This window comes from Schistocerca nitens, chromosome 9 (genome assembly GCF_023898315.1).
Source record: "Schistocerca nitens isolate TAMUIC-IGC-003100 chromosome 9, iqSchNite1.1, whole genome shotgun sequence".
In the NCBI taxonomy this organism is placed as follows: Eukaryota; Metazoa; Arthropoda; class Insecta; order Orthoptera; family Acrididae; genus Schistocerca; species Schistocerca nitens.
This window is the reverse complement of record NC_064622.1, coordinates 448,785,318-448,804,804: the sequence shown is the minus strand read 5'-3', so window position 1 is coordinate 448,804,804 and position 19,487 is coordinate 448,785,318. Positions and strand designations below refer to the sequence as shown.

At 43.8% G+C, this 19,487-nt stretch overlaps 1 protein-coding gene across 1 annotated transcript in view; it reads right to left on the bottom strand.

Annotated features, from left to right (window-relative positions):
- Positions 1-19,487, bottom strand: part of LOC126204312 (protein takeout-like) — a 74,301-nt gene that overhangs the window by 32,457 nt on the left and 22,357 nt on the right. The window contains exon 3 of the mRNA XM_049938697.1: positions 7,083-7,175. Within this exon, the coding sequence (XP_049794654.1) occupies positions 7,083-7,175 (93 nt within the window). The remainder of the gene's footprint in view (positions 1-7,082; positions 7,176-19,487) is intronic.

The following is a 19,487-nucleotide window of genomic DNA, read 5'->3' as shown; positions in this document are numbered from 1 at the left end:
ACGCTACGGAGGCGGACGCTGTACAATAATTTGTGATGCATGAATTACTTCCCACATTCGACCGTTTTTGTCTTCACTGGCTGGTCTTATTAGGCCACCAGCTTAGCCGAACCCTTACAAATTGTAAAATAGATTTTTTGTTGATTTTAGCTAATAATTTTATACATTTTAATAGAATAAAAGGAACAATTTCATTGTTGTATTTGTCAGACCATCTGACTACGAAACTACTAGGCTTGTAAGGGTTAAGTTTAGACCGAATTATCAACGTAATTAGCTTTAGCGTAAAATTTAAAAGAAGTCTTTTTATTTTCATTACCCCCACTGGCACGTTTAAATTGATAAGCCGGCCGGAGTGGCCGAGCGGTTCTAGGCGCTTCAGTCCGGAACCGCGCGACCGCTACGGTCGCAGGTTCGAATCCAGCCTCGCGCATGGATGTGTGCGATGTCCTTAGGTTAGTTAGGTTTAAGTAGTTCTAAGTTCAAGGGGACTGATGACCTCAGAAGTTAAGTCCCATAGTGCTCGGAGCCATTTGAACCATAAATTGATAATGTTAGCAAAATAATCGACTATGCTGGCGGGGTAATAACCCGATCAATTGAGATAAAAAAAGTTCTAATATTGGGAACAGAAATGTTTATACAATGATAGGACGGAGCACCACACACAACATACGGCTGAGCGTGGCGAGGTGGATGTGCGTTTGAAGCTCACTCTTGTACGTTTTTCTTGAATAACTAAAAAACCATACCTTACAACAAAAACGTATCCCAGTACAAAATTTAACTACATTACATTTCCTAAAAAAACGGCCCTGTTCATTGCTTCTGTAGGAATAGCAAAAAAAAAAAAAAAAAAAAAAATGGTTCGAATGGCTCTGAGCACTATGGGACTCAACTACTGTGGTCATTAGTCCCCTAGAACTTAGAACTACTTAAACCTAACTAACCTAAGGACATCACACACATCCATGCCCGAGGCAGGATTCGAACCTGCGACCGTAGCAGTCGCACGGTTCCGGACTGCACGCCTAGAACCGCGAGACCACCGCGGCCGGCTAGGAATAACAGTTCGTGCGTAGCAACCGAGAGAATATGAAAATCTCGGGCGTGGTTTCTGAAGGGCAGATAAAGAACTGCGGGCTGCATAAAACGACATTGGTAGGGGCAGCTGAATCTCCCTGTATACTCCCTACGTTGGCTGTCCTCAGCCACTTTGTTATCCAATAAGGAAAACTTGTCTACTACTTTTAGCATTTGATTTTCTAATCTATTTCCCTCAGCATAAGCTGGTTTAATTCAAATACATTCCGTTACCCTTCTTTTCCTTTTGATGACGTTTATCTTATCTCTTTTGAAGACACTATCAACACCGTTCAGATGCTCCTCCAAGTCCTTTGTAGCCTCTGACAGAATTATAACCTTAAAAATTTCATTTCTTCTCCCTGAACTTAAATTCGCTTTCCAAATTTCTCCTCAGTTTCCTTCACAGCTTGTTCCGTGCATGGACTGTATAACATCCTCCTCAACTACGGCTCCTCTTTTATCCTCTTCGACTCTTATAGCTGCAGTCTGGTTTCTGTACAAGTTGTAAATAACATTTCGCTTCCTCTATTTTATCCCTATTGCCACACAAACTTCCAAGAGTGTACTCAAGTAAAAATAGACAAAAGCTTTCTCTGAACTTACATATGCTATAAACGTAGGTTTGCCTGCTTCCAGGATAAATCGCAGAGTCTGCTTCGCCTCGCATGTTCCTACGTTTCTCCAGAACCAAAAGTGATCTTCTTTGAGGTCGGCTTCTAGCAATTTCTCTATTCTTCTGTAAATAATTCGCGTCAAAGTCTTGCAAACATTCATTTGCGGTCGGCTTCTAGCAATTTCTCTATTCTTCTGTAAATAATTCGTGTCAAAGTCGTGCCACCATGACTTAATAAGCTCATCGTTCGTTAGTTTCCGCAAATGCTACAACCTTCCTTCTACGAAATCGGAATTATTACATTTCCCACTCAATCTTTCATACAAATTGGAATAATTTTCTCATTGCAGGCTCTGCCAAGGACGTCAACAATTTTGAGGGAATTTCGTCTGTTCCAGAGGCACTGTTTCCACTTATCTCTTTCAGTGCTCCGTCCAGTTCTTCTCTCAGTATCATATCTCTCTCTCGTGTCATCTTCACCTACTTCATCTTCTCTTTCTATAATATTGTCCTCAAGTTTATTTCGTTGATATTGATCTTCAGTATACTCCTTCCAGCTTTCAGCTTTCCCTTCTTTTCTAGGTACCGGCTTGTCATCTGCTTCTGTTTGCTCCAGTGGTCTCCCTGATTTCCTTATAGGTGGAATCTGTCTTTTTCTAAGTTATCCTTGCTTCTATCAGTCTTAGATTTGTCCTTTAGCCACTCCTGCATAGCCAATTTGCACTTTCTGCATTCTCTTTCGCCTGCTTCATTTGCTGTATTTTTATATTTTTTCCATTCGTCAATTAATCATGGGGACAAATAAAACCGCATCAGCTGTAAAGTCCCTTTATTCTCAGGCACTGCAGATTTCACAGCACTTACTGCTGCATCTTCAGGTGAAAATCTGTATGTAAGTGGAAAACAACCATACAGTGAAATAAATAATCCCAAACCTAAGGTGAAACCGTAATGAAATATGTACTCCTCGGAGTCAAGTCATGATATACGTAACATATAACGGGAAAACCCAGCATTCATAGTCAATTCCATGCAATAGATTATCCGGAGAAAAGGCATTGTCCTAAGTAATAAGATATTGTGGAAAACGCTTACGCAGAACCTATGGAGAACGTTAAAAAACAATGAACAGGAATTATGAGTAATGTCACAATGGACAAAAAGCAGATGTAAGAGGCACTCACTAAAGGTCAACATTTAGAAGTGGACACCCACTATTAAATTAGATTGGATTAGATTAGTACTTGTTCCATAGATCATGAATACGACACTTCGTAATGATATGGAACGTGTCTGGTTAATAAAAGGTGTCTATACAAGATATCACATTACACAAAATATTACATGACACTTAATATTTTTAATTTTTTTAGTGGGGTTTGGGGAAATTACCCACTTACTATATCCAAAAATTCATCTAATGAGTAGGAGGAGTTTCCATGAAGAAATTCTTTTAATTTCCTTTTAAATGCTATATGGCTATCTGTCAGACTTTTGATGCTATTAGGTAAGTGACTTTTGTGGCAGCATAATTTACCCCCTTCTGAGCCAAAGTTAGATTTTACCTTGAGTAGTGAAGATCATCCTTTCTCCTAGTGTTGTAGCCATGTACACTGCTATTACATTTGAATTCGTTCGGATTGTTAATAACAAATTTCATAAGTGAATATATATATATATATATATATATATATATATATATATATATATATATATATATATATATATATATTGTAAGGCTACTATGAACACTCTTTTACTCAGTGATGAGTTACCCCAGAATACGATGCCATACGAAAGCAGAGAATGAAAATAGTCGTGGTAAGCTACATTACTGAGATGTAATCGCCAAAATTTGCAATGACCCTAATAGCATAAGTAGCTCAACTCAAACGTTCCAGCAGATATATCATATGGTACCTGAGTGACAGTCCACTGGCTAAAAACTTTTGCAGCCCTAATATCTGTATATCAAGGAAAATGGACTGCAGTGCAAGGATTCCAATTAAAATCTAAAATTAAAATAAAAGCATAACAAGCAGACGTAATCCATGATCTGAAGGCTGAGCTAGCGATCCAAGTAACTTGCACAGTGGCTGCGCAGACTATAAAGGTTTTCGTTAGTTAAATTTAGTATCTCTTAAGTTATCCAGAGACTTTTACTATGCCTTTACTTTTTATCTGTTTGATCCTCTGGTGCCTTCCTTATTTCGTCTTTCAAACTTACCCATCGGTTTTATGTTGTATTTCTTTCCCTTGCTTCAGTTCAATGTGTTCCCTAATGCTCCCTCTGAAACTCTCAATCTCTGGTTCCTTCAATTTATCCATGTCCATGCCTTTCATTTCCTATCTCTTTGTAATTTCTTCAGCTGTAATCTGCAGGTCATAACCAATAAATTATGGCCAGAGTCCATATTAGCACCTGCAGATGCCTTATAGTTTAAAATCTACTTTCCAAATCTCTAACTTACCATCATATACAGGTAACCAGCCTGAAACCTTCCAGCGTTCCCAGGTCTTTTCCAAACCTTCTTTAATGATTCTTAAACCGAGTGCCAGTTACAATTAAATTATGTCCTGTGCATACCAGATGGATCCCTCTTTCATTCCTTTCCCTCAGCTCACAATTTCCTACTATTTATCCTTCTATTTCTTTTCCTACTACCGAATTTCGGTCCCCCATCAACCATATAATGGTTTTAGCCTTGTATTAATCAATGGCAGAAATGACCTACAGAGCACTTTAGGCACTGTCGCAGGAACGGTTGCGTATTGCATATCAGCAAATAATGCTAGGAGCAAATTGTTGCTGGGTGCTCGTCAGTATTTGCTGGATTTTTTTGCCGCAGGCCGCCCGATACGTAGGTGCTGGGTCTCGTCTGTTCTGACTGCCTACAGAGCGACTTCCCCTTTCTGAACTATAGTTTTCCCCGTGGCCAGGCTGCCCCTCTGCCTGATTCATGACTTCCAACAGCGCCTCTTTGTTCTGAATGTTCCCTGATGTTTTCGTTTCCGAAACTTTTCTCTTTGCCTGAGAGAGCTTTCGATAACCGCTCCACAAATGTCTTTCAGTTCTGACCGCTTAAGGTTCGCCTCAGTTCTTCTGAATGAACACCTCTGCTATCACAAACAACATGTAAATTCAAGCTAGCCCCACAGAAAACGCTACAGTCAACTGCTGAATATGTTACAGTGGCTTCAGCAAAGAAATCTGTTCATGAGTGTTTCTTATAGTGTTTGTGTTTGTTTTCACTCATTGTAAAATGACTTTATCCAAAATACTTTACTTAACAAAAAATTTGACGGTACGCTTATTGAATGGCTTTGGGCAGTGAAACAGGACTTATACGTTAACTTGGCGCCATCATTTAACAGCTATGAATACAGTATTTACATTTGTTTAATGAGTAATCCAAACATTACAGTTTCTACTTACCTTCTTCTACCGCTGTTAAGTGCACAGTGCTGCTTCAGCTTGACCTAGAGCTAGCTATAGATTGTCCACTACTGTCGTGTTAATTGACTGGTACCAGAACACAGGAATTCAGCTACTAATGTTGATATATTTCAGACACAATGTGGAAACACATATGAATAACAAAAGAGCATAAGGAAGAGCAAGAAAAGTATTATGTTGTGCTATTATATTTTCTAGTATTCCTTTTAATCACAAAATCTTATGCCGAGACCAAACCAGCTTACACCACTGAACAAAAATTTTACAGGCAGTTTAATTTACGTTCTATTAATTGAAATTATACCAGGGTAATTAATTCTGAAGAGATGTGAAGCTGTCATCGGCAATTTTGCATTCTAGAAAGCTTTGCTGGTCACCTTGAACCATTCGACACTGGGGCTCCATTTATCTTCGATCGTACTTGAGCTTTGTTTGACATCCCACTACTATGACACATTATCACAGAAAACCCTTTTCGCTTCAGTAGCAAATACTTTTATAAAGCTAGGTCAAAACATTTCTCAAAAAGTTAAGCACGCAGTGAATTGCGGAATTATCTACACAGCTTTTAGCTGATACACCATTTAGAGGAATTTCGTTCGCTGAAATGATATTGTCCATCTGTAATAAGTTTGTATCTAGATAGTAAACGATGAGGGTGTTTGCAAAGGGACGTGTGGCAAAAAATTGACTAGAAGAAAGGGTAGGATGATTGGACATGTGAATATCATGAATCAAAGTGTACTGGTAGATGGCAAAAATTGTAGATGAAGAGAGAGATTGTAATTTGTCAAAGAAATAACCGAGGACGTCGGGTGCAAGTGCTGCTATCAGATGGTTGGCACGAGCCGCGAAGAGCCACATCAAAGCAGCCAAATGACTGCTGAAAAAAAAAAATTACTTTGAAGCCATGACTAAGGAAACTGGCACAAATTTCATGGAGAGGTATATCGTTGGTGAGAATACAGAACTTCATTTTTAACGAACGGTGTTTTTGGGCAACCACAGTCTAAGAATAAAAACAAAAATAATGGTGACAGATAAATCTAGGACACAAAGAAAGGGAAACATTAAGACAGGAAATACAATACTGATGCAAGTAAACGAACTTTGGTGCTGAGAAAGTACGATAAACATGACTAAGAAGTATAATGGATGTTAAAATAGTAAGCATAATGCCGAAACAAAGCTACAAAAATACAACCAATTTTCAACAAACAACCTCCTTAATGTAGAAAGAAGAAAATAATTCAGAGAGGCATTTATTTGGAACATTGTAAGTTATGCTTTTGAAGGGTGGATTCTGGGGGAACACGAAAATAAAAAAGCACTAGAGATGTGTAATTGGAGAAGAGCATCAAAACCAACCTAGCCTGAAACAAAATCCGTTGGACGAAACCTAAAAGTATTTGAAGATAATAGGACATTGATTAACATGATACAGAGAAGAAAATTAAATTAATTGGACACCTAATGCGACACGACAGCTTCCTATAAAACATTTTAGATGGAAAAGTTCCGGTAAAAGGCTTTCCCAGAACAATCATATAAAATTTTATCAGTGAAGTAAACTGGAGCACCTGAAACAAAATGGCAAAGATGCCGGAAGAAAGAGAAGAGTACCTGCATCAACATGGCGCTGCCTTTACAAAACTTCGCAATGCTGAAGCAATACGTGCAAAAATGTATTAACATCCTGTTGTTAGAAAGCGTGTGATAGAAGGACGTGATTTGTGTCTCGTGATCGAGTAGGTCGGTAAAACAGGTGGAGGGGAAGAGAGAGAAGAGGAATGAGTGAAGTTCCTGCTGAGGGAACGAAGGCTCATCGCGCTCTCTCCCAGCACGCATCACCTCAGTACGCGTCTCACTCAGACTTTGAGGACGCTCCCCACCACACAGACAGAGAGGTATGAGTAGCTACGGTACCTGGCGGCAGATGCTTGATCACGTCCTGCAACGCAGCCTTCAGACATTTCCCCATGTCAGGGGCATTCCTCTTGCACACGGCGAACTCGGCGGCTGGAAAAGCAACATAACAGAGTCAGCAGAGTTATCTGAAGCACTGCAACATAGCAGATTACATCTTAAATACATCTATACAAAGCTATTGTATTGCTGATGGTCTGTCACTGCAAGAAAGGTTACATTTGTTTGGACCTATTTACGGAATCAGCTATTAAAAGGGCAGATTCGGCAAAGAAAACGCAGCCTTAACTCCAAACACAATATTTGACAAACAGTTCAGAAAATTTAAATGACGTTGTTGCTAAAAAGAGAGTGCATTTTTCATCTAATCAAATACTAGAGCCATAAAAACAAATCCGTAAATAGTCGATGGGCTTACTGTATAGAACATATTAAAAAGATAGTTAGTCATAACGTCTTGTCACCCTGAAAAAACAAAGTTACTTAATAAATTTTTTGTGCTACAACTCGGTAGTAAGACCTGTACGCTCTGGAGTGCCTTATTTTAAATAAAAAACAAATAAAAAAGGGACCTTCAAGAACTCGAAAAGGAAGAAAGAAAGGATCAGAGGAAAATACTGCCACCGCACAAGACTGCTGAATGGGACATGGGACAAGAGGAAAAACGAAGAACTCTGGAAGTACACTGAGAAGAGTGGGAACACAATGACGAAGCGGAGGTTGAAATTTTACGGACACCTACTAAGGATAGATAAACGCAGACTGACCAGAAGGATCTTCAACTACATCATGGAGTTAAAAGCCACACCTAAAAGAGTGGACGAGGTGAAGATACCTCTCCTCAAACCAGAAAAGAACCGCACATGACCCCGTAGCTAGCGGAGCGTCGCCTTTACGAGTTATAGGAAAGACCCTGGAGCGAATGGTTAACCGCCGTCTGATCTGACTGTTAGGAACAAGGCGACTCCTTAGCCGCTCTAGTATGGATTATGGAGATTTCAGAACACTGTCGATAACCTAACACTGGTAGAGGCGGCTATTCACCAGCCTTTACTACGTAAACATCACTGACTCGGCTTCTTTTTCGATATCAGCAAGACTCTGCCTGGAGACAGAATATTCTGGTGGAGCTCGATCAATGGAGCTTTCGTGGCCACCTCGCAATTTCATGCGGTCTGTCCTGATTAAGCGGTCTTATAGGTCTCGAGTTGGTGACGTTCTGTCGGATCATTTTGAGCAGGAGACCATTGTTCTTCAGCGTACTGTTCCAAATCGTACCCTCTTTGCATAGCCATAAACAGTATCCCGTGTACGGTAAGGAGTCCTGTAAAGTGCTCCTTATTTGTGGACGATTTTTCTGTGTTCTATTCCCCCTCCAGTGTTGCAACTTACAGTGCAAAGATTCGAGGAGTGGGCTGCAAAGACGGGTTTTCAGTTTTCTGCAGAAAGGGGTGTTTGTGTTGATTTTAATCGTTCTTGTCGTATTTTTAATTTATCTGACTTCCATACGAGGGATACCATTCAACATTTTCAAGATCAGTAAGGTTTCTGGGCCTCATTTTTGACATCTAACTATCGCGGTTACCACACCTCAGAGACCTAAAAACCAGAACCCAGAAGGCGCTAAATATTGTAAGGTGCATTAGCCACACGTCTTGGGGAGCAGACAGGGTACGTTGCGCTTTTATTGCGCGTCTGTGCGTTCACGGCTAGTCTATGGATGCGCATTATATGGTTCAGCAAGGCCTTCTTACCTGAATATTATTGATGCTATCCACCATGAGGGGGTTAGACTGAACGCAGGTGCTTACAGGACCAGCAGTGAACCCAGCCTCTGTGCTGAGACTGGGGAACCACCACTCCTCACGTGCTTCAGGCGTGTCAGATCCTCGCTACTCCCCCAACACTCCATACTGTTGCTCGTCCAGTTATGGAACGTCTCTTTACGAATCGTCCACTGGCAACGAGGCCATTTGGGATGCGTGCGAAATGTACGCAGGAGTCACTTGGTGTGGAGCAAACACAACCCCAAATCCAGTGTTTCAACTGACTGCCACTCAGGTTACTGCAGGGGACCAGCGTCATTTTAGATGTAGCGCAGTGCAGGAGACATTGCCCTCCTGCATATCTTTTGAATACATTACTTAAGGACATTTTAACTGTGCACCACACCTTTACACCCATCTATACAGATGGTTGAAACAGGGGGACACTGTTGTTTTCCTTGACGGTGTCCTGAAGGTCCGATTGCCTCAAGAATTTACTGTCTACGATATAAAATTATAAAACTACACGATCTTGCTGGCAGTAGATCAGATGAGACGGAATTCAAGTGGTAAATTCATTGCCTTTTACGATTCTCTGAGTGCCCTTCGAACTCTACAACGCTTGTACCCTCCAGACAAAGTACTTCAGAATATTCAGTATACCCTGCTCCAACTACACTGCTGGCCATTAAAATTGCTACACCACGTAGATGACGTGCTACAGACGCGAAATTTAACTGACAGAAAGAAGATGCTGTGATATGCAAATGATTAGATTTTCAGAGCATTCACACAAGGTTGACGCCGGTGGCGACACCTACAACGTGCTGACATGAGGAAAGTTTCCAACCGATTTCTCATACAAAAACAGTAGTTACCAGGCATTGCCTGGTGAAACGTTGATGTGATGCCTCGTGTAAGGAGGCGAAATGCGTACCATCACGTTTCCGACTTTGATAAAGGTCTGATTGTGGCCTATCGCGATTGCGGTTTATCGTATCGTGACATTGCTGCTCGCGTTGATCGAGATCCAATACTGTTAGCAGAATATGGAATCGGTGGGTTCAGGAGGGTAATACGGAATGCCGTGTTGGATCCCAACGGCCTCATATCACTAGCAGTCGAGATGACAGGCATCTTATCCGCATGGCTGTAACGGGTCGTGCAGCCACGTCTCGATCCCTGAGTCAACAGATGGGGACGTTTGCAAGATAACAACCATCTGCACGAACGGTTCGACGAAGTTTCCAGCAGCATGGACTATCAGCTTGGAGACCATGGCTGCGGTTACCCTTAACGCTGCATCACTGACAGGAGCACCTGCGATGGTGTACTCGACGACGAACCTGGGTGCACGAATGGCAAAACGTCAATTTTTCAGATGAATCCAGCTTCTGTTTACAGCATCATGATGGTCGCATCCGTGTTTGGCGACATCGCGGTGAACGCGCATTGGAAGCGTGTATTCGTCATCGTCATACTGGCGTACCACCCGGCGTGATGTTATGCGGTGCCATTGGTTACACGTCTCGGTCACCTCTTGTTGGTATTGACGGCACTTTGAAAAGTGGACATTTCAGATGTGTTACGACCCGTGGCTCTACCCTTCATTCGATCCCTGCGAAACTCTACATTTCAGCAGGATAATGCACGACCGCATGTTGCAAGTCCTGTACGGGCCTTTCTGGATACAGAAAATGTGCGACTGCTGCTCTCTGGCTCTGAGCACATTCTCCAGATCTCTCACCAATTGGTGGCCGAGCAACTGGCTCGTCACAATACGCCAGTCACTACTCTTGATAAACTGTGGTATCGTGTTGAAGCTGCATGGGCAGCTGTAACTGTACATGCCATCCAGGCTCTGTTTGACTCAATGCCCAGGCGTATCAAGGCCGTTATTACGGCCATAGGTGGCTGTTCTGGGTACTGATTTCTAAGGATCTATGCACCCAAATAGCGTGAAAATGTAATCACATGAAATTTCTAGTATAATATATTTGTCCAATGAATACCCGTTTATCATCTGCATTTCTTCTTAGTGTAGCAATTTTAATGGCCAGTAGTGTACAGCGGCTGGCGAAGGAGGTGTCTTTCTGCTAGGTGCCAGTGACATGAATATTGTAGGGAATGAAAAGGTAGATGTAGCACCCAAGGGTGCGTGTCGCGAGATTCAGTTACTTCAGTGTGCCATCCCCCCCAAATTCTATGGCCTCGCTGTTGAGATGCAGGGTCTTGCGTCGATGGGGGGATGAATGGCTGGAAGTGACACGTAATAAGGTCCGTCTAGTGAAGCATACAACGCGGCCGTGACGCATCTCCTTTCATCTACGTCAACGAAACGATTTCCTCCTTACTCGTAGAGGCCACAGTCCTATGACCCATGGCTTCCTACTCCGGCGAGAGGACCCTCCAATGTGTGGTGTTTGTGGCGTACAGATTGCTATGCGTACAGATCTGACCTCTATCGTAAGTAACGTTCAAACGAATGTGGGGAGAGTTTTAAGGTTCTGTGATATGTCCAACATACTTTCGAAAATTTTAGGGAGTCGTTTTTAATGTGTCAATACGGTGACTGGTTCACTCGTATTTTTTGTAATTGGTCAGCCAGTCACATTTATCCGTGCCTTTCCTTTAGCTCTTCTGTGGTTTTACTTCTATTTTTTTATACCATGTGATGCACCTTTCGGCCCTTCTCTGTTGTATTAAGGTCTGTGAGATAAAGTGATTCTGTAGGTCAACGCGAGTGAGATGGGGGTGAGTAAATGAGTATCACTTCCTACTTACTGTGTGATAGCAGTTTCAGTCATTTTACATTCGTTTCTTAATATACACTGCCGTTTGTGAAAAGCGCAAGACCGAGAAGAAATTACCTGAATAGCGCCACACTTGGTGCAAGTGGCGACAGGTGTGCAAGCAATAAGTGATACGTTTTGCAGCGAGATAGGGTACACGTAGGCCTAGCAGAGCCCTCTCGTGTCGGTCCGACACGTTCGGTATCGCGCCTTCTGTAGTCGGTGCAGAGCTGTCACACAAGGTTGAAACAATACAGTGACGTCGACGTCAAAGGGTGCCATATCGGCATGTGGGCGAGTTCGAACGGGTCAGAATGATCGGTGTCCGGGAAACGGGGTTGTCATACCGTGATATTTCGGCTCGCACAGGGCATGCTGCTACGACAGTGATGCGTGTGTGGAAGCAGTGGATAGAGGAAGGTCGTACGCAGCGACGAGCGGGAACTGGACCACAGAACGTGACCACAGCACGGGATGACCGTCACCTTGTCCGCATGGCCATTATGGACCGTACAGCAGCATCCACAGTGATGTACTGCAACAGATGCGAACTTGTCTGCATCGATGGTCTGTCGCCGTCTGCTGCAGGTTGGACTGGTTGCACGCATGCCATTACGTCGGCTTCCATTGTCCAGAAACCAAAAGCCCCTCCGACTGCAATGGGCAGGTGAACACCTTCACTGGGGTGCTGAGTGGTAACAAGTAATCTTTTCGGATGAGCTCCGCTTCAACGTGTCCTACAGTGATGGACGCATACGTGTCCGGCGGTACCGTGGTGAGCGAAACCTGGAGGGCTGCATTGTGGAGCGGCATAGCGGACAAACACCTGGTATGATAGTTTGGGGCGCCATTGGTTACAAGAACCGATCTCTCCTCGTACGAATTGCGAGCACTTTGAACAGCAAGCGGTACCTAACGGAGGTCGTGGAGCCTGAGGTACTCCCCGAGCTTCAGGCATCTCCACAGGCCACGTATTGCGCGGAATGTACAGGTTTTCTTCGAAGATCGACGGGTACCATTGCTTCCCGGGTCCGCACGTTCGCCAGACATGTCTCCCGTCGAACATGTCTGGGATGTGGTTGATCGGCACCTGGTACGTCACGGTCCTCCAGTAACTTGTGTCGCGGATTTTTGGGCTCGGATACAAAGTGCGTGGAGGGAAATCCCTCAGGAACGTATTCAGAACCTTATTGATTCAGTGCCACGGGGTATAGCAGCGCTAATTGCAGCGCATGGTGGCTACCCGACATACTGAATAGCAGGGCTCAAAGGAATGTACAGATTTGTTACTTGTCATGTACCTAACCTGTGGTATTAAATTAATTGAATTCATGCGTTTCCTTCTTGGTGTTGCAATTTCCACAAACGGTAGTGTAGGTAAGGGCGCTGATAACTTCGGCGTTGAGCGTCTATAAGCTCCAAACACACACACACACACACACACACACACACACACACACACACACACACACACACACACCATCGTGTTACGCGTATGGCTCTGGAACATCGTACTGCATCTGTAGCAGCAATATTAGTAGCATTTAGCACCACATTTAGAGGATGAACTGTTACAAATTGATAACTTCAAGGATAGCGCCGAGCCAGACGTCTTGTAGAACGCAATCCACTGACCCCAAAGCGCCGCCGTTTGCAACGTCAGTGGTGTGAAGCGAGAGCTCATTGGAAGCCAGGGTGGGGGGCTTTCTGGCGAAAGCGTGTTCTGACACGGTGCAAGTGATGGCCGTGTGTTGGTTAGAAGGATGCCAGTTGATCGCCTGCAACCAATCTGTCTGCATGCTAGACACGCTGGATGTACACCTGGAGTTAAGATGTGGGGTGCGATTTCGTATTATGGCTATCTCACGCACCGTGACTGCAAAATTGTACATCAGTCTCGTGATTCTATCTGTTGTGCTACCATTCATGGCCAGCGTTCCATGTGGTGTTTTCCAATAGGATAACGCTCATCGCCGCTGTTGTAACCAAATATGCTCTACAGTGTGTTGACATGTTGCCTTATCCTGCTCGACTACCAGATCTATTTTTAGTCGAGCACATATGGGACATCAGCGGACGACAACTCCAGCGTCATTCAGAAAAGCCATTAAGTGTCCTTGTACTCGTGGACCAAGTGCAACAGGCGTGGAATTCCATCCCACCAATTGACATCCGTCCCTTTACAACAGAATGCACGCACGTTTTCATGCTTGTATTCAACATTATGGCGGTTACACCGGTTATCAGTGGACCAGCAGTCCACATTTTCAATGACTTACCTCGCATTTACATTAACATGTGATATTACAGTGTTACTCGCTTAAATATGTTACCTAGACAACAGATACGTTTGGACAGTTCGCGAGGTACAATTTTTTCATTTGATTCAAACGTCGAGAAATCTATAACAATAGACGAAATCTGAGATAAGGACCCTGCTTAAGAACTTTGACACCTAACGATAATACTATATAGACAAATACTGCACATGAAAATCTAGTAAAACTGGAAACATCCCCAAGGCTGTGGCTAAGCCATGTCTCCGCAATATCCCTTCTTTCAGGAGTGCTAGTTCTGCATGGTTCGCAGGAGAGCTTCTGTAAAGTTTGGAAGGCAGGAGACGAGATACTGGCAGAAGTAAAGCTGTGAGGACGGGGCGTGAGTCGTGCTTGGGTAGCACAGTTGGCAGAGCACTTGCCCGCGAAAGGAAAAGGTCCTGAGTTCGAGTCTCGGTCCGGCATACAGTTTTAATCTGCCAGGAAGTTTGATCTGGACTGTTGTCCTGTTGATTCAACAATTTCCAAGACTTTGCATTCGCCGCTATTGTAGCGTCAGTAAATTATTGTATAATATGACTCGCCTCCGTGGCCGAGGTCGCTAAGCCTCGGAAATAGTCCGTTGGAATCCTGACGGTAGATGAAATTTTCTCCCCAGTGTTTCGTTGGTAAGCGAAGGAAAGCGATGGTGTAAAATTGCTGATCGCCAGACCTTGCGTCAGTGTGGTGCAATAAATCTTCTGTAGTGGGGGCATGTGACACTGTTGATGGCGATCCGTCTGTCGGATGGGAACGCTAGAATCGGCGACCTCCTCGTTGCTATTCGAGAGGAGTAGGATGTGTGCCGACATTGGATTTCACCATACCCCTTCTCTCATCATCATCATACAACACAAGTATAAAACCACGCTATGCACACGCACATTGCAGTAATGTGAGCTGGGCGCTGTATTAACGACGCGTGGCTGTGACATGAAACAGATGCTGGTAGTAATGCACAAGAGTGAACGAAAGACATTTAGTAATCAAGTACTGGGTTTCGAATTTAGTTCAGCCATCAGGATAAATATATCACTTGGCCGCTAATGCACTGCTGTTACAGTCGAAAACATGAATGCTGAAGTTGTGATGAGTGAGAGAAATTAAACTGCCAGACTTGTGCTAATTTCTGGTTGATTGTAAGAATATAGACAGCTAGACAGCCAGAGGTGTCCGATTCAGGCAACACGACCTACATCCCCCACGTGTGCGCATTGTTCTCTAACAGTGGAGGGACTGCTATTCATTCTTGTGTAGTGACATTGCTTTTGCGATTCCTCACATATACAGAATGGTCGGAAAAAGTTTGAAATGCTTCTAAGGACGCTGCATATTAGGTTCTGCTGAGAAATAATTGTTCAGAAAAAATACGATACGTTGTGCCTTTTCCGAGTTAATTGGCATTTAAGGAACCAATGACGCAGTTGCGCTTGCATATTCAGGCGGCCCACCAGAGACAGTGTCGCCGAATCTGTTGCTAGTTTGGTTTCCTACAGAACAAGAGATCGATACAGAAACTGGAAATGGGGTGGTAATAAGGATCGAATACAAGCGAAAGGCCGAGCAGTTTCACGCACTTTCACCCACTCTATGAGAACAACTGACACTAATTGAATCCGGCGAGCCTTTGAATCTGCGCAGGCAACGGCCTGATTGGATGACTTCACTGCCAATTAACTCGGAAACGGCATAACGAATAGAATTATTTCTTGGCGATTATTTCTCTCCAGAAACTGTTCTGCAACACCCTTACAAGCTTTTAAAACTCTTTCTGACCACCCTGTATTTGTAAAACCAAACGGCTAAAATAGACTCCCCATCACCTCGTTCCAGCTCAAGGTTGCCTATGTAAGTGCTTCCAGAGACAAAAAAAAATTCACTTTTAGTATTTGTTGATGGAATTTAAAAAGTTGAAATGCTGTCACAATCTTTAAGCAGTACAATTTTCCGTTAAAGGCTTTAAACAATAAAACAAGTTAGGAATTGTCTATGTGTCTTGAGGCAGTGTGACTCATGGTGTGCAAATGAACGCGACCATATTCATCCACCATTTGACCCCTCAGGGGCTCAGCATTCGTTTGCTGGGTACGGGCTTGGCGACCGCGGATTCCCTGAGCTGGGGACTGGTAACCGCCACCAGTCCCCTGTCACGGTAAGCTCTGGGCATGCTTCAGCAACCATCATTCGACACGGCAGTGGACTTTTGTGTGTCACAGGGAATGGGTATCTTGGCTTGACTGTCCAGATCGCAAGGATGGTAAAAACCTCTTTGAAAATGTGCTGGCGTAAGCTGCCACCAGCACACTACGCAGCAAAGAGGTTGCGAGATGATAGAGGCCAACAACAGACCCGCAAGAAACGCGCCGCCAACGCTCTCTCGGCCGCCAGTATATAGGATCGCTGCCGCAGACCAGAGGGCGAGTCTGTTCGTGTCTGTTGCAGTGAGTAAGTTCCAGTGTCATCAGTCACAGCCCAGTGCTAATAGCAGTAGCAGCAAGCTCCGCCACTAACTTAGAGACAGGCAACAGCAATTGTGAGATTCATGCCTCATAAATTGGTAAGAGATGGAACTGATCCCCCATGGTACACAAAACAGGTCCGAACGCTGTTGCAGAGGCGACGGAAAAAGCATGCGAAGTTCAGAAGAACGCGAAATCCTGAAGATTGGCTAAAATTTACAGACGCGCGCAATTTGGCACAGACGTCAATGCGAGATGCCTTTAATAGGTTCCACAACGAAACATTGTCTCGAAATTTGGTAGAAAATCCGAAGAAATTCTGGTCGTATGTAAAGTACACAAGCGGCACGACGCAGTCAATACCTTCGCTGCGCAGTGCCGATGGTATTGTTAATGCGACTGTGCCGCTAAAGCGGAGTTATTGGACGCAGTTTTCCGAAATTCCTTCACCAGGGAAGACGAATGGAATATTCCAGAATTTGAAACACGAACAGCTGCTAGCATGAGTTTCTTAGAAGTAGATACCTTAGGGGTTGCGAAGCAACTCAAATCGCTTGATACGGGCAAGTCTTCAGGTCCAGATTGTATACCGATTAGGTTCCTTTCAGATTACGCTGATACAATAGCTCCCTACTTAGCAATCATATACAACCCCTCGCTCACTGATAGATCTGTACCTACAGATTGGAAAATTGCGCAGATCTTGTAGTGTTGGCAGAAGAGCCAACACCGTGTTGCTAGAGGAGGCCGAAATGCACGCTTTTAAAGCTCACGCAGACTGGCGTGAGGTCTGGAACAATTAAAGGAGTTGAGTCTAATAAGAAAAGAACGTAGGTCTTGGAATACTTAACTTTAATCCATATTTGGTGTACAGCGCTCTTGACGGTACATGTTTTATAATTTCAATATTAATTGAATACGGCGCCTTGCTAGGTCGTAGCAAATGACGTAGCTGAAGGCTATGCTAACTATCGTCTCGGCAAATGAAAGCGTGATTGTCAGTGAACCATTCCTATGAACGTCGGCTGTACAACTGGGGCGAGTGCTAGTCAGTCTCTCTAGACCTGCCGTGTGGCGGCGCTCGGTCTGCGATCACTGACAGTGGCGACACGCGGGTCCGACATATACTAATGGACCGCGGCCGATTTAAAGGCTACCACCTAGCAAGTGTGGTGTCTGGCGGTGACACCACAGATCTCACCACTGTTTAAGAAGGGTAGTAGGAGTAATCCATCGAACTACAGACCTATGTCATTGACGTCGGTTTGCAGTAGGGTTTTGGAGCATATACTGTATTGAAACATCATGAATCACCTCGAAGGGAACGATCTATTGATACGTAATCAGCATGGTTTCAGAAAACATCGTTCTTGTGCAACGCAGCTAGCTCTTTATTCGCACGAAGTAATGGCCGCTATCGACAGGGGATCTCAGGTTGATTCCGTATTTCTGGATTTCCGGAAAGCTTTTGACACCGTTCCTCACAAGCGACTTCTAATCAAGCTGCGGGCCTATGGGGTATCGTCTCAGTTGTGCGACTGGATTCGTAATTTCCTGTCAGGAATGTCACAGTTCGTAGTAATAGACGGGAAATCATCGAGTAAAACTGAAGTGATATCAGGTGTTCCCCAGGGAAGCGTCCTGGGACCTCTGCTGTTCCTGATCTATATAAATGACCTGGGTGACAATCTGAGCAGTTCTCTTAGGTTGTTCGCAGATGATGCTGTAATTTACCGTCTAGTAAGGTCATCCGAAGACCAGTATCAGTTGCAAAGCGATTTAGAAAAGATTGCTATATGGTGTGGCAGGTGGCAGTTGACGCTAAATAACGAAAAGTGTGAGGTGATCCACATGAGTTCGAAAAGAAATCAGTTGGAATTCGATTACTCGATAAATAGTACAATTCTCAAGGCTGTCAATTCAATTAAGTACCTGGGTGTTAAAATCACGAACAACTTCAGTTGGAAAGACCACATAGATAATATTGTGGGGAAGGCGAGCCAAAGGTTGCGTTTCATTGGCAGGACACTTTGAAGATGCAACAAGTCCACTAAAGAGACAGCTTACACTACACTAGTTCGTCCTCTGTTAGAATATTGCTGCGTGGTGTGGGATCCTTACCAGGTGGGATTGACGGAGGACATCGAAAGGGTGCAAAAAAGGGCAGCTCGTTTTTTAATATCACGTAATAGGGGAGAGAGTGTGGCAGATATAGTACGCGAGTTGGGATGGAAGTCATTAAAGCAAAGACGTTTTTCGTCGCGGTGAGAACTATTTATGAAATTTCAGTCACCAACTTTCTCTTCCGAATGCGAAAATATTTTGTTGAGCCCAACCTACATAGGTAGGAATGATCGTCAAAATAAAATAAGAGAAATCAGAGCTCGAACAGAAAGGTTTAGGTGTTCGTTTTTCCCGCGCGCTGTTCGGGAGTGGAATGGTAGAGAGATAGAATGATTGTGGTTCGATGAACCCTCTGCCAAGCACTTAAATGTGAATTGCAGAGTAGTCATGTAGATGTATATGTAGATGTAGATGTAGATCACATAGCAACATGTAGTGTACATAGTGGACTTTGTACTTCACAAGTAGTGAGGCTAAAGTGGACTACACAGAAGAGCTTGTACCACAAATGGTTCAAATGGCTCTGAGCACTATGGGACTTAACATCTTAGGTCATCAGTCCCCTAGAACTTAGAACTACTTAAACCTAACTAACCTAAGGACATCACACACCTCCGTGCCCGAGGCAGGATTCGAACCTGCGACCGTAGCAGTCCCACGGTTCCGGACTGCAGCGCCTAGAACCGCAAGACCACCGCGACCGGCCTTGTATCACAACGAATGTCTTGAGTTAAGTACACTTTCCATTCTTATGAATAATGTGTGCAGTTTGTGTTATAGATAGAAGATGCTGGCCATGAAACAACGTCCTCTCCTTGCTCAAATGGTTCAAATGGCTCTGAGCACTATGGGACTTAACATCTGAGGTCATCAGTCTCCTAGAACTTAGAACTACTTAAACCTAACTAACCTAAGGACATCCATGCCTGAGGCTGGATTCGAACCTCCG